The sequence below is a fragment of the Mustelus asterias genome, chromosome 9 (genome assembly GCF_964213995.1).
Source record: "Mustelus asterias chromosome 9, sMusAst1.hap1.1, whole genome shotgun sequence".
NCBI lineage: Eukaryota > Metazoa > Chordata > Chondrichthyes > Carcharhiniformes > Triakidae > Mustelus > Mustelus asterias.
Window position 1 is genome coordinate 9769166 of NC_135809.1, and position 15329 is coordinate 9784494.

Genomic DNA, 15329 nt, shown 5'->3' on the forward strand with positions numbered 1-15329 from the left:
ATTGACTGGCCTGTGGTTGCTAGACTTCTCTTTACACCCTTTTTTGAGCATGGGATTAACATTTGCTATTCTCCAGTTCTATGGCACCACTCCCAAGTCGAAAGAAGATTGGACCATTACTGCGGAGTAGACCAGTCTCGAACCCTCCTCTCCCTTTCTCTTGTCCTTCGCTGCGCAGAGGGAGACGCGGTGCACCCTGGGCGGGAGGAGGTCTGGGCCCGCGGTGCACCCTGGGCAGGCGGAGGACTAGGCCCGTGGAGGTCTGGCCCCGCGGTGCACCCTGGGCAGGGGGAGGTCTGGGCCCGCGGTGCGCTCTGGGCAGGGTGCAGTAAGATGGCGGCTCCCTCTCCCAAATGGAGACGGGTAACCGGAGCCACCGGACCGGTTCCGCGGCCCCGACACGGTCACCGGGTGGTGGCGATCAAAGAGTTGATGATCATATTCGGCGGCGGCAACGAGGGGATCGTGGACGAGCTGCACGTCTACAATACAGGTCTGCGTGTGTGTCAGGGAGAGAGAGACACAAAAAAAAGAAGCCCCGAGCGGGAGGGAAGGCGCCATTGGTGCCAGTGTCCAAGATGGCGGCGGCTGGCGCCGAGCGGCCCGGATTTGAACACAATCCGTTTATCCCCGGCCAGCGAGCGCACCGCGAGCCGGGGGGAAAGAGACCCGGGGCTCCACCTCGGGCCCCCGCCTCACCTCCGGCCGGTGACAATGTGGCGGGCGGCCGGTTTACCGAGAAGGAGGTGGTTGTTGTTGATGGAGGGAGGGGAGGGGAGGGGCGACGGGGGTTGCCGGCGTCGCCTGAAGAGGAGGAAGGGGTGAAATCGCGGGGAAAGACAATCCGGGGAGAAAGAGAGGGGGAATCCTCGGCAGACCCCCGGGATCCTGTCCTTGTTTCCGGGCACCGGAGTCGGCAGCGGTCCCGCTGACAGACCGAGTCTGAGGGGGGCGGGGTGGACAAGGGGCGGGGAGCCAACCACAACCGCCTGTTTTATTCAATTTAATACCTTTTTAAATATAATTATTTATCTGTGAAGATAGTAAGGGCCCTTCCCCGGCGGCCGGGCCCTGTCTTTACCGGGGTTTTTATTTATTGTTGTTGACAGTGGGCGGGAGCTGGTTCCGGGGCTCGGCTCCAGGAGGAGAGAGAGGCGGAGCTGCAGCTCCGGCAGAGAGGGAGGCAGTGAGTGAGTGAGCGCCTCCCTTTGTTTACACTGAGCCTGAACTGAGCCCTGGACCTTTCACCCTCACCCTTCTGCCAGCCCAGCCTCTCTCAAAAGAGATTTACACATTCTGCCCACTTCATTGTCAGCACAAAGTGGTGCCACCTCCCCTGCCACCCACCACTCCGCAATCGATTCCCTCTTCCAGCTCTCAAACATGAATGTAAAACATTGAAAATGCTCTTTTAGGTCGCTCCTTAAAACCTACAGATGCTTTTGGTCACCTGGATTTAATTTCCTTTACACGACTAAATATTATTCGAGCAACTTATTTTAAAAATCAAGTTTTACTTGATCGTTTTAAAAATCAAGTTTTTGTTAATTTTAAAGTTTTGTTAATCACTCCTATAATGCCCCTTTCATTATTCAAGGCACTATCTAAATACAAGTTCTTATTTCAAAATAATGCACCCTGTGTTTAGATATGTAGCAATTTTATATGGGTATGTTTGGCCCAGAATTGTGTATTTTTTTCAAAGACTGGATCAAGACATCATTGTCTTGGCAGATGCACCATATTGTGCATCCTTTTCGCTCCCTGTTTACATTTTTTTTGACGTGCCTTCAAATTTGCTGCTTGGAGTTAGCCCAGGAACTGACATTTTGTGTCGGGCTCCCCCTGCTGTGAACTTCTTCTCCATGAATGAAAATCGCTGCGCACGATCCGCTTCTACTCCCGACAGTATGGGGTAGAAATTCCCGATAATCACATCAAGATTCTCGCTTTGCTTTGTCTCCAATTAGCGGTTTAGCGAGACAATGAAAGGCGACAGAAAGGCAGCATTGGAATTAGAGAACAGAAACCCGGAGGTACTACAAACTGTAGATCGATCAGTCAACATCTGTACAGAGAAAAAGGACAAGTCAATAATGACAGACCTGCGTGTTCAGAATTGTCTTTTTGTTTCGGAATTGCAGCATCTTTTTGTTATTAATCGAATACAGATTTTTAAACTTTTATTTTGTAGAAAATTAATTTAACGTGCAGATTTAATTTGTATGCACTCTCTTTTAAGTTCACATTTCGTGTACCGGCTTCTATATGTTTTGTACCAGCTTTAATTAACAAAAAACTCTAGAATGAGTTATAATAAATTTAGTTTGTGGCTTGTTATGGACAAACCCAAGAACATTAAACTCAAAACACTTTCTTAAATTTAACATCAAATTTAAACAAAGTGCCATGTTGAATTTCTATATTCAATTGCGCTTGAAATATTTCATTTGCAAACCCTTTAAAAAGACATATTAAAATTTTGTACTATTTCTCAGAATTTGTTATGGCAAAAATCTCCAGTTTTCGCCCTCTTGATCTTTTTGACATAACAACACAGGAGCAGGCCATTTAACACCTGGAGGTGGTTTTGCAGTATTTAAATGACTAGTTCAGTTTCTGGTCAATGGTAGCTCCCACGGGATGTTGGTAGTGGGAGGGATTCCGCATTAGTAATACAATTGAATGTCATGGGGAGATAGTTAGATTCTCTTTTGTTGGAGAAAGTAATTTCCTGGCACTTGTGAATGTCACTTGTCAGTCCAAGCCTGAATATTGTCTGGGTCTTGCTGCATTTGGGCATGCTTTCATATCTGAGGAGTTGTGAATGGTGCTGAACATTGTGCAATCACCAGGTGAACATCCCCACTTCTGACCCTATGATGGAAGGACAGTCATTGATGAAGCAGCTGGAGAGGGTTTGGCCAAGGACACTAGCCTGAGGAATCCCTGCAGTGATGTTCTGGAGTTGAGATGATTGACCTCCAAAACTTCAACCATCTTCCTTTGGACTAGATCTGACTCCAACCAGCAGAGAATTTTCCCTCTGATTTCGATTGACTTCAATATATATATTTAAATGGCTAGTTCTGTTTCTGGTCAATGGAAGCTCCCACAGGATGTTGGTAGTGGGAGGGATTCAGCAAAAGTAATACCATTGAATGTCATGGGGCGATAGTTAGATTCTCTTTTGTTGGAGAAAGTAATTTATATATTATAAATGAAATTAAAGTTGCATTTTTTTTGTAAAGCAAAAAGCGTGTAGGTAGTAAGCACTGAATGGAGCAACTACAGAACTGGGTGGAGGTGAGTCAATGCACAGCAATGCAGTGACTGGGTACAGGACATGAATTTGTTTTCACATTACCAGGTTCTGTTTTTTACTGCACTTTATCTTTATGTACATTTCATAAAGTGCGTCACAATTTTTTTAAAAAGCTACTTAATATAATGTTAAGCCCATTAAACATAGGAGTCAAAGCAGGCCATTCGGTCCACCAAGACTGCTCCACCATTCAATGTGATCATGACTGATATGTGATAATTCTCGACTCCACTTTCTGCTTTCTCCCCATAACCCTTAATTCCTTTACTGACTAAAAATCTGTCTGTCTCAGCCTTGAAAAGCTTAACGACCCCGCCTCTGCAGTAAATAATTCCACAGATTCACTGCCCTGTCTTAAATGGGTGATCCCTTACTCCAAGAATAGAAACTAGAAGCAGGAGGAGGCCATCCGGCCTTTCGAGCCTGCTCCGCCATTCATTTTGATCATGGCTGATCATTGATTTCAATATCCTGATCCCCCCCATCTCTCCGTATCCCTTGATCCCTTTAGCCCCTAGAGCTATATCTACTTTCTTCTTGAAATTGGACAAAGGTGGGGGAGCCTAAAACTAAAGGGCATAGGTTTAAGGTGGGGGGAGAGATACAAAAGGGTCCAGGGGCAATTTTTTCACACAGAGGGTGGTGAGTGTCTGGATCGAGCTGCCAGAGGTAGTAGTAGGGGCGGGTACAATTTTGTCTTTTAAAAAGCACTTAAATGTGGGCAATTGGGGCTAGCTTAATAGTAAAAACTGGGCGGCATGGACAAGTTGGGCCAAAGGGCTTGTTTCCATGCTGTAAACCTCTATGACAACATTTTGGCCTCAACTACATTCAGTGGTATGCCTTCTGGTCCTAGACTCTCCTGCAAGGAGAGAGAACCTCTCAGCATTTACCCTGTAAAACCCCCTGAGGATATGTTGATAGTATTTTCAGGCCAATCTTTCACATGTAAGCACAGAAATACTTGGTCCCAACAGGTAGATTCATTATGTATCTTGTTAAGACGAAGAATAATTTTGTCCTTGATGTGAGGATTCAAATCTTTGTTTTCTGACATCAAGCTCATTGTAAGTTTACCATTGAAAGTTTGGCATGGCTTATTTCAAATATTCATCATAGCTAGTGTGACTTTAAAGTCTGTCATATTGCAAAGTTACTAGTTTAATAATGAAAGTGTTAATATTCTTAGAAAAGTATTAAGTAGTGGAATTATATTAATTTGAACTTGGGGTTCAAATTAAAAGTTGGTATGTCCTTAATGTGGTTTTCTTTTTCTTTATTTTGTAAATATTATAGCCACAAACCAGTGGTTCATCCCTGCAGTTAGGGGGGATATCCCACCAGGCTGTGCAGCTTATGGCTTCATCTGTGATGGCACCAGGATTCTGGTATTTGGAGGAATGGTAGAATATGGAAAATATAGCAATGATCTATATGAACTGCAGGTGAGCTATTGTTTCAAATGCTGCATTTATTTCTGTGGTGTTAAAACGCCATCATGACTACTCGGTCTTAATTTCCCTAGTTCACTGGGATAAACTGGGCATATTATATTCTCAAATGTAATTTTCTGTTTAAAATTTTAAATAAAACAAATGTTAGAAATTTAACAGTTTAAGATTGTCATCTTGGTTTTCAAATCTCTCTGTGGCCTCCCAATCTTTGTAATCTCTGACAAGTCCACTAGAAGTCGGTGCTGCACTAATCCTAAAGTTTTTAAAAAAGTTTATTTTTGTCACAAGAAGGCTTACATTAACACTGCAATGAAGTTACCGTGAAAATCCCCTAGTCGCCACACTCCGGCGCCTGTTCGGGTCAATGCACCTAATCAGCACGTCTTTCAGTCTGTGGGAGGAAACCCACACAGACATGGGGAGAACGTGCAAACTCCACACACACACATACACACACTGACCCAAGCCGGGAATCGAACCTGGGACCCTGACGTTGTGAGGCAGCAGTGCTAACCATTGTGCTGCCATGCCGCCCCAACCCTGGCTTCTTGTGCATTCCCAATTTTAATCGCTCCACCATTGGTGGTTGTGCCTTCAGCTGCCTGGGTCCAAAGCCGCCCCTTTAAGGTACTTCTTCAAATCTCTTTGACCAAGCTTTAGGTTATCTGGCCTAATATCTCCATATGTGTCTAGGTATCAAATTATGTTCCACAATGCTCTGTAAAGTGTCTTGGGACATTTTGTGATGTTAAAAGGCACTATATAAATACAATATATTACTTAATTGTAAAACAAATTTCAATTCTGTCTCTTACAGGCGAGCAGATGGGAGTGGAAGAAACTAAAACCAAAACCTCCCAAAAATGGTCCGCAGCCCTGTCCCCGCCTTGGTCACACCTTGTGTTTGGTGGGGAATAAGTGTTATTTATTTGGTGGCCTGGCTAACGACAGTGAAGACCCAAAGAACAATATTCCGAGGTACTCCTCTCATGTTTCGAATAGCAATTTGTGATGTAATACCACAACACCTGGTGCATAATGCTGCAAGTTTATCACTGACTGTTGCATTATTAAACTTTACCGTGTTTCATATGGATTTATCCTGGGAATTTAACTTAATCTTCAGTAGCCACTGGACAAGGGTAAATGATTATCATTTTGGGAATTCTGCAATTCTTTGGAGTGATTTGTGACTCTATCCACTTAAAAAGTGGTTGAAGTCAGCTCCACTGCTTAATAGTATCCCTGTGAGTCATGGAGATGCAGTGGATTGGAAATGTGGTTTTCATGGGACGCACAGAGGCTGAATTGCATCTGTGCATCTGGTTCAATTATTCCCTGCTCTCTAATCCCACTTTAACTGAAGAATACGTTTTGGTAAATGTGGCCAAGTCTGAATAGAGCATATTGTACATGGTTTGTGGAAAGAATAGGCATGATCAGACAAATGATATGTTTTGCGAATGTAAGACTAAGTTGTTTTTGTGTTGACTGAGAGTGAGGAGTCCTCCATCAGATGTGATTAAAACCTATCAAACTTGTATCAATGCCAATATCAAGTTCAGTTCAAGTTGGTCTGGGGACAAAATGAAACTTTACTTATTGCTTCTGGTACCTGAGTTGCTTTCTTTGCGCATGCCACCACTGATATAGCAGGCAGCCAGTCCATTCTGAAACTTGCTTTGAATGCAAGTCACTGGTTTTCTCTTTTAGATGTGCGCAATTATCTAATTTTGGTTTTTTTTTTGCTGTATTTGTAGGTACTTGAATGACTTGTACACTGTGGAACTTAGGAGTGGTTCAGGGGTGGTAGGATGGGACATCCCTGTGACACATGGTACCCCACCTCCTCCAAGAGAATCTCACACAGCTGTTGTTTATAAAGATGCAAAGAAACCAAAGATGATCATTTATGGAGGGATGAGTGGATGTAGACTTGGTGACCTTTGGATACTGGATGTGGGTAAGTGCATTACAGGCTTAAAGTCCATCAAAGTGTTTAAGGGTTCCATTTGTGAAAGGCCCTTTTACATTTGCTACTTAGAAGTGTTTGTTGTTCAGAAGCTCTGGGGCTTTTTAAAAAAATGAACATTTGTCCTTAAATGTGATATCTCAAAATTCTGCAGTCGGGCAGCTGGAGGGGGATGGTGCTAGTCTTTCTAGCCCTTTCAGTTCAAGCTGCTGTTGGACATTCTTCAAATAGGTGGAATGAGTTGTCAGCAAGAGTGCTTGAGACACGAACATCAGACTCATTTAAAGATAGGAGATCTACATACAATTATAGGTAGATGGACTAACAGTCTTGGATATAGTAAAAAGTCTCACAACACCAGGTTAAAGTCCAACAGGTTTATTTGGAATCATGAGCTTTCAGAGCGCTGCTCTTTCATCAGGTGACGGTTGGACCTGTTGGACTTTAACCTGCTATTGTAAGACTTCTTATTGTGCCCACCCCCAGTTCAACGCCGGCATCTCCACATTATGGCTCCCAACAGATACTGGTTGAAAAGCTCACAAGCAAACACAATAGCCAGGAACTCTTTCTTGATCTGTGTACAGTGTCACTCGATTTGTCAACGCCCTGGAGTTGTGTTTGCTAAATGAGGGTTGCCCTGAGTCCTGTTTCACTGGCATCACACTTTAGGGTGACGTAAGAGCATTATAGCATCAGCATTGCCATCACGATGTCTGATGCGAGTAAAAGTTGCTTCTTTTCTGTGCCCCAACAACATTGAATACCCTTTGCAGTGAGCTTGAGTAGAGACTCGCACACTTGATGACAATTGGACCAGAGCTTGGCTAGGTGGTTCACAAATCCAACAAGTCATTGGACCTCATAAATTTCTGTTGATCGCAGTATCTCTGCAATCACTTGCACCGTATCAGGATCAGGGTAAAGTCTTTTAGCCATTAGTACATGAGCTATGTACTTTAGTCACTTCAGCTGCAACCTTTTTTTTGTTTAGCTTCAGGTTCATCTGGTGAGCTCACTCTAGCAGTCTCAATAGATTTTGATCATGTTCTACAATGGTGTCCTCCATTGTGTCTCCACGTCCATAGACCAGCAGATCATCCACAATCGCTTCCACTCCTGATAGGCCATTGACTACCTCATGCTGTCTGCATTGGTATTCTTTGGAGTAGTAGAAATGTCAAATGGCATATGCACTGCACTTCCTAAATGGGAGTCATGATGTGGAGATGCCGACGTTGGACTGGGGTGAACTCAGTAAGAAGTCTCATAACACCAGGTTAAAGTCCAACAGGTTAATTTGGTAGCAAATACCATAAGCTTTTGGAGCACTGCTCCTTCGTCAGATGGAGTGGAAATGTGCTCTCAAACAGTGCACAGCGACACAACATCAAGTTACAGAATACTGATTAGAATGCGAATCCCTAAAGCCAGCCAGGTCTTAAAGGTACAGACAATGTGGGTGGAGGGTGCATTAAACACAGGTTAAAGAGATGTGTATTGTCTCCAGACAGAACAGCTAGTGAGATTCTGCAAGCCCAGGAGGCAAGCTGTGGGGGTTACTGATAATGTGACATAAATCCAACATCCCGGTTTAGGCCGTCCTCATGTGTGCGGAACTTGGCTATCAGTTTCTGCTCAGCGACTCTGCGCTGTCGTGTGTCGTGAAGGTTTCTGCATTGGGGAAACCACGCAGACGCTACGACAACGGATGAATGAACACCGCTCGACAATCACCAGGCAAGACTGTTCTCTTCCTGTGGGGGAGCACTTCAGCAGTCACAGGCATTCAGCCTTGGATCTTCAGGTAAGCATTCTCCAAGGCGGCCTACACGACACACGACAGCGCAGAGTCGCTGAGCAGAAACTGATAGCCAAGTTCCGCACACCTGAGGACGGCCTAAACCGGGATGTTGGATTTATGTCACATTATCAGTAACCCCCACAGTTTGCCTCCTGGGCTTGCAGAATCTCACTAGTTGTTCTGTCTAGAGACAATGCACATCTCTTTAACCTGTGTTTAATGCTCTCTCCACCCACATTGTCTATACCGTTAAGACCTGGCTGGCTTTAGGGTTTCGCATTCTAATCAGTATTCTGTAACTTGATGTTGTGTTGCTGTGCACTGTTTGAGAGCACATTTCCACTCCATCTGATGAAGGAGCCGCGCTCCGAAAGCTTATGGTATTTGCTACCAAATAAACCTGTTGGACTTTAACCTGGTGTTGTGAGACTCCTTACTGTCTTCCTAAATGGGGCCAGGAAGTAATCAAAAACCTCTTGCTTTTGTCCGATTTCATTTGCCAGTATCCATTCTTGACATCCGAGATAATTAAGACTTCTGCTGTGGCAAGTTGATGCAGAATTTCTTCAATGGTTGATATATGGAGTGATATTTCTTTATAGCTTTATCAAGGTTCTTTGGATTTACACAGCACACACACACACCTTTCTAGATTTCTTTGCTGCTACCATACTGCCAATTCAGTCTGTAGGAATTGTCACTTTCTTGATTACTTCTATCTCAAGCTTCTTTATCTTGTCTTTCTAGCTGTATTTGATGGCAACATTAATGCTCCTCTGTAGATGTAGTTGGCCTCGTACTCTCATCTACCTCCAGATAATATTCACCAGAAAGGCATCCAAAACCTATGAAAAATCTGTTAGGATATTTTCAGTAGTCATATCTTGATATCATGCGAAACATTGCAAATCTGTTCTGGTATGCAGAGGGTTGCCAGTCCAAGCTTTTGACTTGTTTCAGCCAATGTGCGGGACGTTTGCTTGGTGTACACTGTCTAGCATTGAAGATGTTCTTCCTTCTTATTGCATTGGGCTCTCGGTTTAGCTTGTCCTCTTGGGTGAGCAGTGTTCCATTATAGAGCCTCAGTGTTTTCTTCTTCATTTTTGGGTCGCCATCTTGAGCAATTTCACACATAGCTGCGAAGCTTGTGATGTTGCATGTAGAAACCAGAGCCTATCCGATACTTCGCATCAGCGCAGTGCTCTCCTCCTAACAGTCTCAAGCCATTTTCTAACTCACGATTTAACAGTGCCAACCTATCCAGAGATGTAGAGTGGCTTTCCAGAAGCATCATCCAATATCTTCCCTACCATCTTTACAAACTGGTTTTCACTTTCCTCACAAAGTTGTTCAGCTTCTTGCAGTTAGAACAGTGCTTTCTGCACGCCTGACATTGTCCTTCTTGTGGTGTCCTCCTGTTGTATATGTAAAAGGGTTGCAGGTTGCTTTAAGAGCTGATCACATGATTTGATGGTGATGTCATTAGAGTGTTGCCACAGGCTGCCGATTTACTTTCAGCCTGTATTCTGTGCAGTGCAGAGCAGAGCTCTTCAAAACATTTGTTGTTGTTACTTTGAATCCATGTGTGCAAACCACGTTCTTTTCTTTTTGTTCAAACCCACAACCTCTAACATAGTTAGGATATTACTGAAAGAAAATTGGTGACGAGAGGATCTTGATGTTCTCGATGAAACAAAATCCCCTAAGTAGAAGAAAGTAATCATTGTGTCTGCACACCTCGAGTATTAGAAGGCTGGGGAGAAGCAACAACAGGATTGAAGTGCCAGTGAGGAAGACTTAAGTAAGAAAAAAAGCTCTCTGTGTGGTTTTAAATGAAGGGGTTTTTGTTTCCAATCAGAGGGTGGTGAAATTCCAGATAGTATCTGGCATGTTTGAAAAGAAGGGATGCTCTATTGCACTGGGGCCATTTTTTAAAAAATCGCCAAGTCCGTGGTCTCCAGGGTGAAAAGGGGAGTGCTGGGAAGACAGTAGAAAATATATATACAGAGCCGCTAGTGCCTGCCAGAGAAACGCTGCTCAATTAGGATCCGTGGGGCCTTGAAGTGAAGAAATTGAATCATGGAGTTCCTGTGCAGAGTGTTTTCAGTACTTTGTACAAGCAAATAAAATTGTAGATTTGTTGCTCGTACCAGTTTTTCTCTGTACACTAGGAGGTGGAACCTTCAATTTGCTCTCTAACTTGGTTCATTCAGCGAAGCCAGGAACCAAAACTTATCATGACTTGATGAAGATCCTTGAAGAGCATTAATCTCTAATGCCATTGATCATCACGGAAAGGCTCAGGTTCCACTGCAGAAATCGAGTGGAAGGCGAAAGCATTGCTCAGTTTGTGGCAACCTTAAAAAGGCTGGCGCGACATTGTGAATTTGGTGAGTCGTGAAAAAGGTTCTCTTCAAGGTCGCCTAGTTTTTAGACTTCGAAATGAGGCTATCCAAAGAAGATTGCTTACCGAGCATGCTTTGACTTTAAAGACAACTAGAAATCGCAGTGTCGATAGAACTGGCTGCTGAAGTGGCTTCACAATTCAGTGTAGGAATTAAGTTCAACAAGTTGGGAACTGCCCATGAGAAGCCAAAACATCAACAGGTATGTCACAGATGTGCCAAAATGAGCTATTCAGTGAGTGAATGCTGGAGCAAGGATAGTCCATGCAAGAATTGTGGCAAAATGGGTGAAACTGCAAAAGCTTGTGGGGCTAAACCAGCTTCCCCCGAGAAGAATGTTCAGCAGTATCTGGATATCTTCAAGAAGAAGAACAAGTTGATTTCTACAAAAAAAATTACAGCATGGAATAAAAGAATTACGACTGCAAAGAACAGAATGTCCAGAAATATGAAGAAGAGCTCCAAATGAATGTCTTATCCATACAGGGTGAATCACATTGCTTCTGGGTGATTCCAAAATTAAAGTGGACAACATATTGGGATGGAGGTTGATACTCTATCTTTAATTCCTGAGACAACATTCCAACAAAAGCTGAAGAACCTTGCTTTAAAGCCAGCTGATATGATTTTAAGGACATATAGAGAAAAGATTGTGCCATTGAAAGGTAACATCATTCTTTGATTTTTTTTGATTTATTATTGTCACATGTATTAGTATACAGTGAAAAGTATTGTTTCTTGTGCGCTATACAGACAAAGGAAAGGAGAGAGTGCAGAATATAGTGTCATAGCTAGGGTGTTGAGAAAGATGTTGAAAAGGGTGTTGAAAACTTAATGCAAGGTAAGTCCTTTCAAAACTCTGACAGCAGCAGGGACGGAGCTGTTCTTGAGTCGGTCGGTACGTGAACTCAGATTTTGTATCTTTTTCCCGATGGAAGAAGGTGGAAGAGAGAATGTCTGGGCTAGGGAGGTCCTTAATTCTGCTAGCTTTGCTGAGGCAGCGGGAAGTATAGACAGAGTCAATGGATGGGAGGCTGGTTTGCGCGATGGCTTGGGCTACATTCACGACCTTTTGTAGTTCCTTGCGGTCTTGGGCAGAGCAGGAGCCATACCAAGCTGTGATACAACCAGAAAGAATGCTTTCTATGGTGCATCTGTAAAAGTTGATGAGAGTCATAGCTGACATGCCAAATTTCCTTAGTCTTCTGAGAAAGTAGAGGCGTTGGTGGGCTTTCTTAACTATAGTGTCAGCATGGGGGGGACCAGGACAGGTGGTTGGTGATCTGGACACCTAAAAACTTGAAGCTCTCGACCCTTTCTACTTCATCCCTGTTGATGTAGGCAGGGGCATGTTCTCTTTTATGCTTCCTGAAGTCGATGACAATCTCCTCCGTTTTGATGGCATTGGGGAAGAGATTATTGTTGCCGCACCAGTTCACCAGATTCTCTATCTCATTCCTGTACTCTGTCTCGTCACTGAGATCCGACCCACTATAGTGGTGTCGTCAGCAAACTTGAAAATCGTATTGGAGGGGAATTTGGCCACCAAGTCATAGGTATATAAGGAGTATAGTAGGGGGCTTTGAATACACCGGTATTGAGGATGATCATGGAGGAGGTGTTGCCTATACTTACTGATTGTAGTCTGTGAGTTAGGAAGTTTAGGATCCAGTCGCAGAGGGAGGTGCCGAGGCCCAGGCCACAGAGTTTGGAGATGAGTTTCGTGGGAATAATAGTGTTGAAGGCTGAGCTGTAGTCAATAAATAGAAGTCTGACATAGGTGTCTTTATTATCTCAGTGTTCCAAGGTTGAGTGCATTCATAGTTAATGTAGAACTAAGTGGACAAATAGCGCAGTTACTTCTCCACGTGGTCGGTGTAATTTTCCAGTTCTATCTGGGAGACATGGTTGGAGAAGATGAAGCTTAACTGGAGTGCTGTCAACAGGTTAGTCAGTGCCAAAACAGACCTACAGCACCTTCTGGATAAATACGAGCATGTACTCGAAGGGACACTTGGCTCAATGAAGAGAATTCAAGTGAAGCTCAAGATAAAGCCTAATCATCAACCAAAACGTCTCAAAGCAAGAGTGGTGCTACATGCAATTCGTCCCAAAGTCGAAGAAGAATTTGTTAACACTGGTGTTAGAACTGCTTACAATGAGTGACTGGGCTACTCCCATTGTACCCGTCATGAAACCAGATGGTTCAGTTCGTATTTGTGGTGATTTTGAAACAACCGTAAATCCAATGTTGTGTGCTGATTGATATCTGCTGCTTTTAATTGAAGATTTGTTTGCTGGGTTATCAGGTGGGCAGAAATTCAACAGGATCAATCTTTCACGAGTATATTTACAGATGAATGTACCTGCTGAATCTCTACATGGCTTACCATTGTTACTCATAAAGGAATTTTTCATTATAAAAGATTGCCTTTTGGAATAACATCCTCACCAGCCCTATTCCAAAGATCGATGGATCAGATTTTAAATGGTTTCTATGGTGTGCAATATTATCCTGATGATATTCTAATTACAGGATCCAGTGAACAAGAGCTCTTGAATAATTTAGAAGCAACATTGGAACATCTTCAAGCACATGGTCTGTGTATCAAGAAAGAAAAGTGTGACTTTCCAGACATCAGTCCAGTATTTGGGCCGTGTTATTAGGTGTTATAAAACACTTACAAAGACACTATTTTAGAAGTATCACATCCAGTGAACGTGAGGCCCTTGCAAAGATCAGTAAATTCTTATTGCAAATTTGTTCCTAACTTAGCTACATTACTGAAGCCAATGAATAATTTACTATGTCAAGTCATGGGACTGGACAACAGAATACGAGAAGGGACAAAGATGCTTTGCAATAGTCTGAAGTATTGGTTCATTTTAATTACCATTACTGCTTGCTAGGGTGATACAGTGGCACAGTGGTTAGCGCTGCTGCTTCATCGCGCCAGGGACCCGGGTTCGATTCCTGGCTTGGGTCACTGTCTGCACATTCTCCCCGTGTCTGCATGAATTTCCTCCAGGTGCTCCGGTTTCCAGTCCGAAAGATGTGCTGATTAGGTGCATTGGCCGTGCTAAATTTTCTCTGTGTACCCGAACAGGTGCCAGAGTGTGGCGACTAGGGAATTTTCACAATAACCTTATTGTAGTGTGAATGTAAGCCTACTTGTGCCACTAATAAATAAACTTTAAACATTGCGATACTTCATCTTATGGAGATGGGGCAGTAGTTTCACATATTATGCCTCCAGGAGAAGAATGACCAATAGTTTTTACTTCGCATACTCTGATTAGTGCTAAATCTAACTATTCTCAGCTAGAAGAAGAAGCATTGAGTACAATTTTTGGCATACCAAGGTTTCATCGTTATTTATATGTTATCTTTCCACATTATTGACTGATCAGCGACCCTTAACTACTTTTGGGCCATATAAAAGTCATACTGTCTGTTAGCTGCTAGTCGATTGAAAGGCGGTCACTAATCCTATCTGCATACTCATAGTGCCATTCTGATGCATTATCATGCTTACCTTTGCCTATTGAGCAGATACAGCCAACTAGTTTATTTTTCGCGAGTAGACCATTTACCTGTGACAGCCCCTCAAGTTCAGAGACACCAGAAATTATGGGGAAGATGATAGATATGCCATTGAAAGGAATGATAACTGGAGCGCATTGTCTGCAACCTGATTTGAAACCATGTGTGTCAAGAAAGCTTGAGTTGACCGTCTAAGATGGGTGTCAATTGTAAGGAATTCGAATGATCATTCCTCCTAGTCTGCGTGGAAGAGGTCTTGAACAACTATATGAAGAACATCTTGGTATAGTCCGGATGAAGAAATCAGCACATTGTTATTTTTGGTGGCCAGGTCTGGATGCTCAGATTGAAGAAAAAGCTGGACATTGTCAATCTTGTGCACAAGTAAGAAATACACCACCATTGTCTCCTTTACACCCTTGGCAATGGCCTAAAATGCCATGGAAATGATTACATGTAGATTTTGCTGGTCCGTTTGAGGGTTACATGTTCTTAGTCATAATGGATGCACACTCAAAGTGGCCAGAAGTTATCATGAGATCTATTACATCTGAACAAACCATTGGAAAACTTGACACAATTTTTGTAAGATTTGGTAAACTGGAAGAGATTGTTAGGGATAATGGTTCACAGTTTGCTTCACAAGAGTTTGAGGATTATCTCAAAGTAAATGGTATTCAGTATATAATGTCCGCACCTTATCATCCATCAATTGACGGATTAGCTGAAAGATTTGTACAATCTTTGAAACATTCTTTAAAAGCCTCATAAGAGCAAAGTTTGTTATCCCATCGTGTGAAAAGCTTTTTGGCATCTTATAGAAAC

General features: G+C 43.1%; 1 protein-coding gene across 3 annotated transcripts in view; it reads left to right on the forward strand.

Annotated features, from left to right (window-relative positions):
• Window positions 1-317: 317 nt before the first annotated feature.
• The window catches only part of LOC144498487 (host cell factor 1-like), a 467986-nt gene continuing 452974 nt past the window's right edge, over window positions 318-15329 (forward strand). For 2 of the 3 annotated variants that reach the window (XR_013498710.1, XM_078219675.1), the window contains exons 1-4: window positions 318-493; window positions 4622-4770; window positions 5597-5757; window positions 6540-6742. Coding sequence is in view for 1 of the 3 variants with exons in the window: in XM_078219675.1 (XP_078075801.1) it covers window positions 334-493; window positions 4622-4770; window positions 5597-5757; window positions 6540-6742 (673 nt within the window). In the remaining 2 variants the exon portion in view is untranslated. Of the gene's footprint in view, window positions 494-4621; window positions 4771-5596; window positions 5758-6539; window positions 6743-10269; window positions 10357-15329 lie in introns of those variants that run through there. The other variant, XM_078219676.1, reaches the window with a different exon arrangement.